This window comes from Saccopteryx leptura, chromosome 4 (assembly GCF_036850995.1).
Source record: "Saccopteryx leptura isolate mSacLep1 chromosome 4, mSacLep1_pri_phased_curated, whole genome shotgun sequence".
NCBI lineage: Eukaryota > Metazoa > Chordata > Mammalia > Chiroptera > Emballonuridae > Saccopteryx > Saccopteryx leptura.
The window spans coordinates 214,192,928-214,207,670 of NC_089506.1; the positions used below are offsets into that span (position 1 = coordinate 214,192,928).

A 14,743-nucleotide genomic window follows, 5' to 3' on the forward strand; every position below is an offset into this window, starting at 1 on the left:
TGGTCACGTCTCCCCTCTGCATGGCTTGTCTAGGCACTGAGGCGCCTGCTACCCAGTGAAAGCCACAAGTGTAGGTTTGAGCACTGGTAGCTCCTTTTTATTCTTAATTTTTGTTGTCTTTTTACTCTCACCTGCCTTCAGGTGAGGAAAGGGACTGAGGACACAATGCTAAGGAGCCCAGAGGGGGCCGGCAGCCCCCAGCAGCACATCCAGGCCCTGACAGCAGCGCCCTTCCCCAGCCCCACCAGCCACCTTCAGAGCCTGCCCGTGTCCCTCCTCAGGAACCCCGCCGCAGTGTGCAGGGTGCTCTGTCGTCGAGGCGGTACTGAGGCCCGGGCATGGACTTGTCGCTGAGCACCCAGACCGGGGCTCTAAGCAGCAGCACGGGTGGGCCTTCCTGCTTGCTCGCCCAGTCCCGGGTGGGCGGCCTGCCTGAGCGGCGGCACTACAGAGCCCACGTGCCAGCCTCACTCCTCAGGCCTTCTGCGCGGCCCTCCCGGCCTGCCCTTCCAGCAGGAAAGGTGCCCAGGGACTAAGGAGAAGGCAGTGGCAGGAGCTTGTCTTTGAGTTTCTCCAGAAGCAGCAGCGCCTTCACAGCCAGCATCCTGCAGTCCTCATCCGGGTCCTTCTCGGCCACATCTACCAATGAAGATAAAACCAGAAAACAAGCAGCATTACAAGGTGCTGAACAGGCTAGCCCTCGTCAGCTTTGTTTCCCTTAAGTCTTCCTGAGGGAGCCCCTACAGGGGCCTGGCATGGCCAGCTGCCCTGGGCTTCAAGCTTGGGGCTCATAACCCCCTTGCCAAGGTCCCTGGTAAGAGGTGCACCCAGATGTCAGCAAAGGGCTGTCTGCTGTGTCCCTGTGCAGGAGGCTCCCCTCCACCTGGCTGGGAACTCCAGCCAGGTCAGGAGGCAGCTGGAAGAATAAACACACGTCCCTCCAAAGGCTCATTCCAAGGCTGTAACTCTCACCCCAAGATGGTGGAGCCCATCCTGGGACGAGGGAGGCTGGGTGCCACATGCTGTGGCACGAGACCCTGGAAAAGGCCTGGCACCACCCAGGACCACCCTGACACGCACATGAGACCAATCACAGAAACCCACTCGGGCACTATGCACACCAACTAACAGGACAAGGAATTGGAGGGGCTGGGGATGCAGGACAGCTCTGGATCCTTGGCCAGATCCAGCATCTGGCAGAAAGAAAGACCCCGGGCCCTGGCCGGTTGGCTCAGCGGTAGAGCGTCGGCCTGGCGTGCAGGGTACCCGGGTTCGATTCCCGGCCAGGGCACATAGGAGAAGCGCCCATTTGCTTCTCCACCCCCCCTCCTTCCTCTCTGTCTCTCTTCCCCTCCCGCAGCCAAGGCTCCATTGGAGCAAAGATGGCCCGGGCGCTGGGGATGGCTCCTCGGCCTCTGCCCCAGGCGCTAGAGTGGCTCTGGTCGCAGCAGAGCGACGCCCCGGAGGGGCAGAGCATAGCCCCCGGTGGGCAGAGCGTCGCCCCCTGGTGGGCGTGCCGGGTGGATCCCGGTCGGGCGCATGCGGGAGTCTGACTATCTCTCCCCATTTCCAGCTTCAGAAAAATACAAAAAAAAAAAAAAAAAGGAAAAAAAAAAAAGACCCCGTTGTTGCAAACTGAGCCTTCATGTATGGCCATAGATGACAGGTTCTAGTCCCAGCCATGAGCCCTGATGACAGCAGTGGGGGTGGTGGCTCTGAGAGCTGGCTCAAATGGCTACAGGTGGGAGGTCATACTGGTCACAACAGACTTTTTGAAAACCTGTAGATGAGGGAGATGGGAACAAAGTACGGCAAAATACTAATAATCAATGAATCTAGGGAGGGTACTAGTGTTCACTTTATGAGTCTGGTAACCTTTCCAAACAGCTGGAATTTTCCAGAATGAATACAGATGCCATCTCCCACATCAGTGTGCCTTGTCTCAGATCCCTCTGCAGGACTTCCCACTGACCCCAACAATGTCCATGTTCCCACCCCCACACTGGGGATACTTCGTGCAGACAGGAGGGACACCACACTCACGCTGGGCCGTGGGAAGCTCTGCGATGTCCCGTGCACCCTGATGGCCACGGAACCCGCCAGGCTGCACCAGCCTCCCACCCACCTTGCTACCACAGCCTTGGGCACAGTGCTCACCTGCCAACCATGACCGGGCTTCCAGGAGCTCGTCTGGCAGGTCAGCCAACAGTCGCTCGGCTGGAACACTGAGGAGGACGGAGGAGACGGCGGACAGCAAGCCCCGGCGCACATAGCTGCTGAGCAAGGCAAAGGGCTGGAGCCACAGCCTAGCGGGAGACCCTGATTTTCCTCCGAGCACAGCAGCCCCGCCAACAACAAAAGCACGCCTGGCCCTGCCTAGCCCCCTTCCTTGTGCTGGGCCAAGATGCCTCCCAACCCCCCTGGGAGCCACCATCAGCCTCCTGATATCCACTCTGTAGGATTCAGACCCCTGACCCTACTGTGTCCACGTGGGACCACTGTCCTTAATCCCTTGGTCACTCACGGGTCCACATGGAAGCGAAGAGCCCACACGAACTCCAGCAGAGCCTTGCCCATTGGCACAGCCACCTGGAACAACAGAGGCCAGTGAGCAGGAGTCCTGGCATCCAGCAGTCCCCACTATGGGCACTTTCTTAAGGTCCAAACACTCTGGTCCCTAGGGCCAAAGCGAGGCCCACAGGAAGGACAAACTGCTGGCACACACTCCACACAAAGTGGGGGCCATCAGCTGCCATCTCCCAGCTCACCATGGTATTCACAGCCAGGTACATCAGGACCCCTAAGGTGTGCGCCAGCCTCCCAAGAACCAATTGGTCATCTCCCAAAAGGTCAAAGGTCACCAGAGGCCTACAACACAGAATCAGGTAAATGGTGCAGGTCTGGCACTCAGAGCCAACTCCCCAACCTTCTGGGCCAGCAGTGGACATCCCTGCGCCCTGCATGCTGCTCCTCACTGCCTATCCCCATGTAGTACCTGCAGCCATAAGGAGAAGGTGTTGGACAGGCACCTAGTCATTCTGCATGGCTGCCTGTCATAAGCCAGGGCCTGGGTCAGGAAGGAGGAGCATGGCACTTGAGGGAAGCAAGGCCACCACCTGCAGGGCCACATGCAGCAAAGGCAGCAGCCCCCAGCCTTGCCTCCAAAGGCAAGGGCTCCAGTCCATGGCCCTACCCACTATCACTAGAGTATCACACCCTGTACAGTGGTGGCCAGAGCACTTGCAGCATCAAAGCACCACAGCAAGGCTCTGGCCACATCACAAACCTGACATCTGTGATAGGAAACACCTGAGGCCCTTTCCACACCATTTACTTTACGACAACCACTGCCAAAGATGTGACTGATCTTAATGCCCCGAGCCTCACCTCAGACCCCACCCTGGGAAGCCTCATGGCCTCGGAGGTATCCAGGGCTCATGTTCCCCAAAGCCCAGGCTGCCCACTCACCTGTCAAAACCCTGAATGAGGGGGAAGAAGAAGTAGCCAGCCACTGAGTTGAATTCGTTGGGGCTGCCAGCCGGCGCCTGCCTGGGAGAGCCCTGCCAAACACACAGTGCCCACAGGGCGCCACACTAGACGTGGAGCACAGCCTCCCCTCTCCCACGCAGGAAGCTCTCATGGAGGGGCATCCTGTGCACCCGGGCAGGGAAAGCAGCTTCCTTGGACCACACTGGCTGGATGCCAGCAGCACCCAGTGCCATGACAACCAAGAATGTCTCCAGATGTAGCCAAATATCCCTGGGGGGCACAATCAGCCCTAGCCTACATGGACCCCCAACAACACTGCCCATACGAGGCCATCTGTAGCTTTTGTTGAATTCTAAGGGCTTTTGTTCACACCTAACTGCGTGTCTTAAAACTAGTTCAGTTCAAAGAAAAAAAAAAAAAACTAGTTCAGTTCGATGCCCTACAGCATGTCACGTCACTCAGTTTGTGCCAAAAAACTCCGTTCACGGAACACCAGCACTTGGAGCCACCCCCTCCATTCAGACAGTGCCTGCCGGTCACCGACCGCTCAGCCAGCCTGCCCAAAGTCCCCACCCATAAGGGTCTGACCTGAGTCCTGGCTGACCTTTGAGAAGCGCCGTGTCTTCCTTCTGATCCTCTCATCCACCACTGCGCGCCAGGTGGGAGCCACCGCACAGCTGGGCTGGCCGCTGGGCTGGCTGCTGGGGCCCAGCGAGCTGCACTGGGGAGCCCTTCTGAGACGCCCAGGCCGGGACAGCTCCTGGGCTGCCAGAATCAGGACCTAGAAGAGAGAAGGACCCAGGGCAGCCGCTGTCACCCTGGGGAAGGATAACATTTTCTAGTTCAAGGTAAACAGGGTGTCCCAACAGCACCAGCAGCTCTGGCTGTCTTTGCGCGAGAAGTTCAGGGAACCACACAGTCAGTTCCAAGTATCTCAGGATCACTTCGCTTTGTGTGAGGACAGGAGGGAGAGGTGCGCATGCTCCCTGGTGACCAGCCAGCACCTTCACTCGCCTCACTCGGCTGCTTCTTGTCCCAAAGCTCACCCAGTCCTGCCCCTGCCTCACAGGTCATGAGGGCTGCATGGGGGTGGCCCTGAAAACAGACCCCTGAAAGAAGGCAGACAGGTGGCCACGAGTCTGATTCCTCTTATCCAGGCCAGTCCACAGAGAGCATGAGTGGACTGTTGGTTACAGAGTTCGGGAAGGGAAATGAGTGCTCGCAGGCTGTCTTTTGGGGGTGATGCAAGACTTTCTGCAAGTAGATGTGACAGTCATACAACATCATGAATATACCAAATGCCACTGAAATGTAAACACTAAAATGGTAAATTTTTTGTGTTCTCCAAGTCTTCACTTTACTCTAGAAAAATACACATAACATGTCCCATCTTAACCACTGTAAGTGCACAGGCCAGTGACATTAAGTACACGCACACTGTTGTGTAACCATGCCCACCATCCATCTCCAGAACTTCTTAAGCTCCCCAAAATGAACCTCTGTCCCCACTGAGCACTAATTCCCCACCCCCCTCCCCCCGGCCAGTAGCAGGAATCTTAACTCCTCGAGGAACCTCGTGTGATGGAATCACACAGTATTTGTCTTTCTGTGTCTGGCTTAATTCACTGAGCACAACATCCTCAGGCTCATCCACACTGTGGCAGGTGTCGGAATTTCCTTCTTTTCCATCAGACAGATGCTGGTCCCAGCCTCTCAGGGCCAGTCACAAGGTGCTCACCACCCGCTCATGCCCCCTGCTCATGCCCATACAGGCTTTGGCAAACACCTGTTCCCAGACTTTGCCCTAGGCCTGGTGCCCCCCCCCCCATTCGGGCAGTTTGGGCCTGACAAGTGGGACAGGGACGCCCAGGGCACTCACGTCCAGGATGTCCATGCGCTGGCGGAGGCTGTAGTTGATGGCATAGAACTGTGAGGTCAGATACTCTGCCACCTGCGCCAGACAGATGAGAGGTTGCTATAGGTCACAAACCCGGAGGTAGGCTCCAACACAGGCACTACCCGGGGCGGCGTGACCTCGACACCCCATGGCCGCTGGGACTCACCCGGGCTGGGTCTGTGACTGTGACAGCAACCATGGCTCTCTGGCGCAGCCCCTCGAACCCCACCACTCTTGTCTTCTCCTCTAGGTGTAAGAGCACCTTGGCCAGCTCCAAGCTCACCTGCAGACAGGAGTCAGGGCGCCTTCAGCCCCCGGACCTGCCCCAGGTCCCCTGCAACCCTCAACTTTCCTGACATTGGAAGGGACACATCTCACAGAGAGCCTGGGACACCGTGTCCTCCACCCGTCATCCCAGCAGAGGCCCCAGATACAGGCCTCCTATGGGGACACAGAGCCACTGAAGCATATAACACGAGCCAGGCCAGGTTCTCTTACGGCACGTGTTCCTCCCAGGACACCACCCACCCCCATGACCCCTACAACCCACCCCTCTACCTGCTCACCTCCCGAGTGGCCGCCGGGTTTCTGAAGACCAGCCCCTCGAGGGCCCGCAGGGCTGCCTCCCAGCGCTCCCAGTCCTCCGACGTGGTCAGGGCTGCAGAGAACCCACATGGGTCTCCATCAGTCCTTGGCCCTGACCTTGACCACGGCAGAGCCGGCAGCCAGGGTCTGGGCCCTGGGCAGAAAGCAGGTGAACCCGCAGAACATGAACAGGTCCCACAGCCCAGCTGCCTAAGGGCAGGGCTGTGCTTGGGGCCGAGGCCTTGCCACAGGGCGTCAGTGGGGCTCATGCCACGTGAAGAGGTCTACCTTCCACACAGTCCCGGACGTACATGGGTGCCTTGCTGCTCTTTAGCTCCTGGTCCCCTGACATGTCATAGGGGACAAACTCATCATCACTGCGGAAGAAGCACAGACATGAGGAGCCTGTGTCACCCAGGAGCAGACAACAGGCAAGGAGGGAGTCCCTGAGAGCTAAGGCTGGGTGCCCCCCCACCACCAGGACAAGTTCCTAAGTCACCGAAACTCATCTCCCAGCCCCTAAGGCTTCAGGAACAGCTGAGGGGCTAAGGCTGCAGGAAGCTGGGCCCCCCATGCTGGTTTCCACATTGGAAAGAAAGACAAGAGAGCCGAGAGCCAGCACAGGTCTGCAGGCTGACCACTGTCTCCAGACAGGCCCTTCAGCCCTCAAGCTCAGCTCACTGGCTCTGATACCGCATGGGACTGCCCCGGGCCTCAGTGCCTCCTCACCGGAGATCTGTCACCCTACCTGTCAAGCTCAGAGTCAGAGCCCTCTGGCTGCACCTGGGGAACTCCACCATCTACAGTCTGTTTTTCAGGGGTCTCTTCAGTGAGTGGAGTGACAGGCGGGCTTTGGGAAACAAGAAGGAACCATTAAGGGACAACCTCACAAGTGTCTGGTCCCAGAACCTATGCTTCCTAAGGAACGCTCCTGCCCCCACCCTAGCCTTCTCTGCTCTGTCTCAGCGCGAGTCCAGAATGATGAGACCCCCGCCTGGCTGACCATGCCCGGAGCTCAGCGTGGGGGAACCTCACCCCGCCTCTGAGGGGCTGTCAGCAGCAGGCTGGGGGGTGGCCAAGGCCAGCAACTCGCAGCTCAGTTCATCTTCTTCGTACTGCAACGGAAAGCCCTGGACTCAGTGGGCCGGGACCGGCAGAAGCAGCAGGGCTGGGCCCCTCCACGGCCCTCCCACTGCAGCCCCCAGTCTCGACACCTCAGCCTCTGACAGCCAGAGCCGCTCAAGAACAACTTTGAAATTATCAATCTTGACCGAAGGCAACAGTTGTGCTGAGGCTAAAGGGCTAAAGGGCCCCCTCTCCTGAGGGAGCTGAGAATCTCCCGGACAGAGCCAGCATGGCAGCGCCCCCGAGGTGGTCCAGAGGGTGATGGAGAGAAGGGGGGACGCCCAGGGTGACCTGATAGCTAAACCCCAGGGATCCCCCCGGGGACCAGCTCGGGCAGAGCAGAGGGGCTCCCCCTCCTTTCCCCTCTAAGCCGTGAACCCTTGGCAGGGTCACCAAGGCCAACTCGACACCAACAGAGAGATGTTCCATGACGGTGGGCCCAGGAAGGTGAGGTGACGCTGGGGCTAGACCAACAGCAGCTTGGGGAGACCATGTGGGCACAGCCACTGCTCACCTGGAACTTCAGGGGCGGGCCCTCAGGGTGGAGCCGGGCACTGGCCACTTCGGCCACGATCATGCCCAGGCGGCGCACGGCGGGCAGGCTGCTGTCCAGGCGGCACTTCACCCCCGCCATGAGGCTGCCCAGCAGCTCTGGAAGCACCAATGTGCGCGTGCTGAGCACGTGTGCAGGAAAGCGGGGAACGGGACGGGGTGCCCCACCACCTGCTCACCATCCCGGCTGTCCTGGAGCTCTGTGTCCCTCAGGTGTGCCAAGCAGATGAGGACAGCTCTGCTGACGTAGCACTGCTGCGGCAGGGGTGTGTGGCGGATGGCGCTGCTGCTACCCCACGTCTCCAGGAGCTCCTTCAGGGCCTAGTAGGCACACAGCCCTGGCAGTCACACAGCTCCACCCACCTCCCCTCCATCCCAAGCAGGAAGATGCCTCCTCCTCGTCCACCAGAAGGTGGTCCTGGGACAGTGCAAGGACCAGGCAGCACTTACCTGTATGAGGAGTGGGCGCCGCTGGCTGTCCATGGCCAGATACCCCAGCAGGCTTTGCAACACAGGTGTCTGCAACAGAAGTCAGGAATCTTGTCACCGTCCAGCAGGCAGACACCACCCCCTCGCTGCTGTCTGGCCAGGGAGACCTAGGGGGCCAAGGACTGTCTGCCCGGGAATCCTGGAGCAGGAACAGGTCTAGGCTGAAGGACAGGGACACTTCCCGGGCAGCTGAGCTCTGCTCCAGCCCTACTGCTAAGTCATTTTGGGACCTGAGGCGACCCACAGCCCACACCTGTGCGGGCACTCTCACCGTGTGTCTATACTGCAGGAGCAGAAGCTTCTGGGTCATCACAAACTGGGCCTTCTTACTCTTCACCACCAGGTTCCCCAGCAGTCGAGAGAGGACTTCAGGCCTGTGAGGCACAGAGGGGAAGAGAGAACCTCAATAAATCGGCTGGGCCCTGGGCTTCGCACTACCCACAGGAGCCCGGGTGAACGCTTCAGCTCCAGGGGTCCAGAGCTCCCTCTTCCTGATCAACATGGAGACCAGGGAGAGCCCAGCGCCTCGATGCCTGATGGCAACCCAGAGTTAAATACTTCCACCTAGAGTAGGAGGGGCCAGCCTTTCGTGTGAAGGGCCAGAAACCGAATACGCAGAAAGGGATGCAAGGTGTCATCTTGGTCCTCACCTTCCGCCTTCTTGGAAGAGAAAGAGCATATGCAGTGGGAAGGGTGCCTTGCTTCTTACCCAGGGGCAGCCTCCACAAGCCCTGTCAACACGGCCTCCATGGCGCGGTCGGGCACGCATTCCACCAGGCGCCAACAGACCCGCTGCCAGAGGCAGCTGCCCTGCGTGAGTGCTGTCAGCCTGGGCACCAGCATGCCCAAGATCTCCTCTGAGGGGAAGGAACCAGAGAAGGCCCTGAGCCCGGGGCCATGGGGCATCCATTGTCTGCAGCCCACAGGCCCACTGACTGCATAACCACGCCCCCACCAAGGAGCCCAGGACAGCTGGCATCTGCCCACACATGGCCAGGCCCAAGCAAAGGGACTATTGCTGTTTTGGGACACACAGCAGTACTTCCAACCTTCGCCAGGGAAACATGCTGCCCACCCCCTCCCAGGACAGCCACTAGGAGAGAGGTGGAGAGGGTCAGAACATGCTATGGCTTATCCCCAGACAGGAAACACTCACTCTGCCTCCCATAGACACAGGCTTTCCCGATGATCAGAGACACGAAGGAGACAGAGCAGTCCAAGCCGCCTGGGACAGGAAGGAAAATTTTTGGATTTTAAAGGAGGATGGTGGTAAGGCTATCAAGGGATACCTGATAAGTGGGGACTGACCTCTTTCCTGGACAGGCAAACTCCATGTTGTAAAAGTGCCAATTCATTCAATCAAATCCAACCATAATCTTAATAGGATTGCTTCTAATTTGGAGAGCTAATAATAATAACTATTTGCCTGACCAGGGGGTGGTGTAGTGGATAGAGCGTTGACCTGGGATGCCGAGGACCCAGGTTTGAAACACCAAGAATTCTGGCTTGAGTGCAGGGTCACCGTTTTGAGCACAGGATCATAGACATGACCCCATGGACACTGGCTTGAGCCCAAGGTTGCTGGCTTGGGCAAGGGGTCACTGGCTCGGCTGGAGCCCCCTGGTCAAGGCACATATGAGAAAGCAATCAATGAACGATTCAAGTGCCACAAGTACAAGTTGATGCTTCTTATTTCTCACCATTCCTGTCTTTCTTTCTCTCTCGTTTAAAAAATAAATAATAATAACTGTTTAAAAAGCTTTACACATATTCACCCACTTAACTGTTATAATGACCCTCCAAAGTAGAGACGAGTAAGAAAGCACCAGGAGAAGTACTAAGAGGGGCCTGACCAAGGCTATCGTAGGAGCAGATGGGCTCTGAGCCACCCATAGGGAAGAAGGGAGGAAACAAGGACATAGGAGGAAGGAGAGGGTGGGCGGCAGCGCTCCCCTAGAAGAGCCTGGATGATGGAGCCAACCAGGTTGGACAGGGGCATGCACAATGGAAATGACTGAAACGGGGTGTCTGCACAGCCCCTGCACAGTGAAGCAGACTATATATAATACATTCTGGCCTGACCTGTGGTGGCGCAGTGGATAAAGCGTCGACCTAGAAATGCTGAGGTTGCCGGTTTGAAACCCTGGGCTTGCCTGGTCAAGGCACAAATGGGAGTTGATGCTTCCTGCTCCTCCCCCTTCTCTGTCTCTCTCTCTCTTCTCTCTCTCTCTCTCTCTCCCTCTCTCTATCCTTTCTAAAATGAATAAAATAAAAATAAAAAATAAAACATTGTTCAGAGTTAAATATAAATAAAACGGAAATAATGTAAGTTTAAAAAAAATACATTCTGGATACCTTCAGCACATCCTATTGGCACCACCCAGCAAATACCAGTGGGGTTGGGAGGCTGGGAAGGATAAACGCAGACGCCTCACCTTGTAGTGGGTCCCTCCCTCAGACAGTGATGGTGCCCCCCTCAAAGACAGACCCAGGACTCCATGAAGCAACACGCAGAAAGGGCCGCAAGCAGCGCCCAACTTGGCGCCAGTTCCACCACCACAGTTCCGAGTGCCACACACTCCCAGGTGAGACACCTGCCCCACAACAGACGCTTCAAAGGCTCTGTGATGAAAGGGTGCGCAAGAAACTGCTGCCACAGTGCCTGTCCAGGTACCCAAGATGACCAGTGACAAAGACACTGAGACAGACCCAAGCCAACAAGGTCAAGCAAACCCTAGTCAATAGCCAAGTGAGATGAACCCTCGTCACAGTAAGAACTCCAGTTTTCAGAGTGGGGACGTTCCGCTGACACTAATGGCCCAGCGGTAAGCAGCCCCACCTGGCAGGCTTCATCATGTCCACCCAAGAATTAAAGAGGCCCTGGCTGGTTGGCTCAGTGGTAGGGCGTTGGCCTGGCGTGCAGGAGTCCCGGGTTCGACTCCCTGCCAGGGCACACAGGAGAAGCACCCATCTGCTTCTCCACCCCTCCCCCTCTACTTCCTCTGTCTCTCTCTTCCCCTCCCGCAGCCAAGGCTCCATTGGAGCAAAGTTGGCCCGGGCGCTGAGAATGGCTCTCTGGCTTCTGCCTCAGGCGCTAGAATGGCTCTGGTTACAACAGAGCGGGGCCCCTGATGGGTAGAGCATCACCCCCTGGTGGGCATGCCGGGTGGATCCTGGTCGGGCGCATGCAGGAGTCTGTCTGACTGCCTCCCCGTTTCCAGCTTCAGAAAAATACAAAAAAAAAAGAATTAAAGAAATCTAGAGTCAGCTTCAGCTCCAAAGTCAACAGCAGAGAACTGGGTGAACCTTCATTATATGGGTCGATCCCACCTCAAACAGGAGACGACTTCTGACCCACCAACAGCACCACCCAGAGACTACAAAGTGCCCAGAGGTCCAGGAGCAATGGAGGGGACAGCAGCCTGAGAAAACAGTTGGAACACTCAGGAGGGGCCCTCACCTCGGAGAGAGTCCACGACCGCCTGCAGCACCCGCATGGCCTCCGCCCCAAGCAGAGGAAAGTAGTTCTGGGGCAAGAACTCAGCCAGGTTCTCCTGCTGCAGACAGTTGCCCAGGTGGTCAGGCAAGCCCACCACCTTGATTAGGAGCGTCTCCTGGAGCAGAGGAAAGGCCAGCTCTGTCTGCTGCCGACACTGCCCCTCCATGACAGCAGCCATCCTGCCCTCATTCAGGAACCGGGCCAGCAGTCCCGCCATCTTCATCAGACGGAAACTGGGACTAAACCAAGAGCACGTGTGAGGGGGCGGAGCCCCAACCCCTCCATCCTCAGCACCCTCCACCAAAATGAGTAGCAATAGCTATCATTAAATAGGTAATTCCAACAACTTAATTGGCCCTTACATCTTCCATACACATGGAAAGGAAGAGTATTTAAATCTCGCTACCAAGTAGCTACAATTAGGAGTGGGACCCTAGCCTGTGTTGAGCCCAGCGCAGCCTCCTACCTTGGCATCACCGTGGACACCACCGCCCTCTCCTGGCTGTGCTTTTCATAGGTGCTGGCTTTTTTCAGCAACCACCGAAACCCCAGCTTTCCAATAAGGCATCCCCCAAAGGACTGTCCTGTGCTGATGTGAACTCTGGGAACCACCCCAGCAAGGGGGTCCTGTGAGCTTGCTGTGGTGCCTGGGTGCCTCACTACAGAGCTGGGAGCCACAGAGCGAAGGAGAGCGCCCAAGAGGATGGTGATGAGCTGCCACCCATGTCACCGCAGTCTGGTGCTAACATTGGCTCAGCTGTAGGACTCAAACACTCCTGCTCCCTCCCTTCGCCAGCAACATCAGGGACAGGACAGAGAGCAAAGGCATTCCCATTTCAGAGATGAACACAAACCGCTTTTAATTTTCAAGTGCCCTGCCATTGGTTGGCAATCCTTCAGGCCATGCTTATCCTTTGGATGCAACAAGCGACCTCCTAATCAGACCCAGCCCCACTCACCCGGAAGTGCCCTCAAGGGCCTCCATCAGCACCAGGAAGGCTTGGTCAGCTGGGCCCTCCAAGAAGAAGCTGGCCCACAACTCCTCCAACTGGCCATTGGGCAGCAGCTCCAGCCAGTCTGGGCTCAGCTTGCCAACAAGACATCTGAGAAAGGCAGAAAAGTGGACCCTGGCAAACTCCTCCTGCTCCCCACTGAGGGCCGGGTTCTCCGTTTCTCCAAGATACCGCTTCAGGGATGCCAGGGTGGAGAAAATGCAGCCACCATCCTCAGAAGATGAAAGGGTGTGAACAGCCTCCTGGACGGCGAGCCGGACGGAAGAGGGCACTGGATTCATCCTGTTCACAGGAAAGGACACGGGAAATGCACAGAGCCACGGACATCCACCTGGGACCCAGTCTCGGATAAGGAAGCCTTTTTCACATATTCTCAGGAACCCCCACCCTCTGTCTGACCTCTTATTAAGTAAGCTTCTGGGGACTTCATTCCTCCTCACTCCTGCTGTTACCCAGCAGTATCTCCCCCACCTCCATCTTTCACTGTTTCCACCAAGAGTCCTTTTCAGGAACTAAGGCCCTCTATAACGCCTTCTACCTGTCCAGGACAACCTGTCCAGGGACACATGCCAGTGACTGGAAACATCTTCAGTTGTCACAACTGGAAGACGGTAGAGGCCAGGGATGCTGGTAAACATTCCAAATGCACAAGACAGCCCCCACAGCAGAGGTTTATCCAAACCAAATGTCCACAGGGCCGAGGCTGGGAGACCCTGGTCTACGGGCACCTATCACTGCACTTCAGACTCCCTGATGCACCCAGCTGCGGTTCATCTCACCAAACTTCCTTCCTTTCCAGAAACCACAACCGAACATGGGTAGGATTTATTTCAGATGGCGCCCCTGCAGGTCTAAGTACCGTTAAGGAGGCACCAGCTTGTCATCAGTGCACCCAGCCTCTTCATAAGACTGTATTAGGGGCCCCAGAGTGTCCCCAAGCGCCAGGTGCCTCCGGACCCAGCCCAGTCGACGCGGGCTCCCGTGCGCGGTGTGCATGCCACACCGTTTGCCCGCGATCCGCCCGTCCTACGCCCTCTACCGAGTGTGCGTCCGAAGCCCACCTCGTGGTGTGCCGGGAGGGGGCCTCGTGGGATGGAGGGGGTCTCGGGGGCCGGAGGAGGGCCTCGGCGGAAGGCAGGGGTCTCGGAGCGGCTGCAGCGGGCTCAGGCGCCGCTCCGCCGCTGTGGACCCGCCGCCGATTCGCTCTGGCCGCCGAGGCCCTGCTCCACGCTCAGTTCCCAGCGCGCGCGGCCGCGGAGCACGAGCTCCCGGGCCCAGGAAGCCCTGCGGCTGAACTTGGAGACCGTGGGTCCCGCTAACGGATCGCGACGAATCTGTGGAAGAGCCGGAAGAGGCGCGGGACGGGCGGCCGCATCTGCGCCTGCGCCGGCGGAGGCGGGGGCGGGGCCTGCGCGGAAAGCAGAGGGGCGTGTGGGACTCAGTCCCCTTTATGGGCGAGGGCGTGCTCCCCTGTAGGCTCCAACCTGGCTTCCTCAGCTTGCGGCCGAGCCGCCTTCCCATTGCTTTCGTGTCCGTATTTTCCGGAGTGATCTCCAGCACCCCGTGCTGTCCCCCTGAGCTCCAGAGACCCAATTCTCTCCCAAGCGCTACGCGTGCGCTCCTCCACGATACCTACTTGAACACCGACCCAGTGTCCGGCCTCGCTCCCCATCCTGAAATAGGACCCTGCTCTCCAGGAACTACGACTCTTATAGGAAAACGCGCTGTAGACAAGGAAGCAATAACAACGAGGATGGTTTCAGGGATTCATGAATTGTAGCAGTGTAGAATCCTGGAATAGGACTGCACGTTCAGCATGTGACCACCTGCCACAGGTGGTTATGGAAATTAGTCGAAATGAAATAAAAGTAACAAGTCAGTTCCTTGGTCGCACCAGCTGCTTTTCAAGGGCTCAGTAGCCACCTGTAGCTAGCTAGTGGCTGCCGTAATGCACAGCGCAGATAGGGCACCTTCTGTCTTGGCAGAAGCTCCTATTGGCAGCGTTGGGAGTGTTCTGGGAAGACTTCACAGGGAGCTGCCATTTCAGCCTAGACCAGTGATTTTCAACCTTTTACTTTTCATGGCAAACATAAA

General features: G+C 57.6%; 1 protein-coding gene across 4 annotated transcripts; it reads right to left on the reverse strand.

The window, feature by feature from the left end:
• Positions 1-60: 60 nt before the first annotated feature.
• Positions 61-14,001, reverse strand: TELO2 (telomere maintenance 2). Of its 4 annotated transcripts, none has more exons than XM_066382969.1 (21): positions 13,711-14,001; positions 12,596-12,931; positions 11,598-11,875; positions 9,294-9,362; positions 8,847-8,994; positions 8,409-8,511; positions 8,099-8,167; positions 7,828-7,969; positions 7,611-7,747; positions 7,007-7,086; positions 6,720-6,821; positions 6,260-6,348; positions 5,953-6,044; positions 5,553-5,669; positions 5,369-5,440; positions 4,094-4,270; positions 3,469-3,560; positions 2,769-2,868; positions 2,525-2,589; positions 2,158-2,273; positions 61-639 (listed from the first exon to the last, which is right to left on the reverse strand). In XM_066382969.1, the coding sequence occupies exons 2-21, from the start codon at positions 12,928-12,930 to the stop codon at positions 533-535; spliced, it is 2,490 nt and encodes an 829-aa protein (XP_066239066.1). In that variant the 5' UTR covers position 12,931; positions 13,711-14,001; the 3' UTR covers positions 61-532. The 4 variants fall into 4 exon arrangements, with proteins under 4 accessions (XP_066239066.1, XP_066239065.1, XP_066239068.1 ...); XM_066382968.1 differs by having other exon boundaries at positions 2,158-2,276; XM_066382971.1 differs by lacking the exon at positions 61-639 and adding an exon at positions 1,612-1,780.
• Positions 14,002-14,743: the final 742 nt, after the last annotated feature.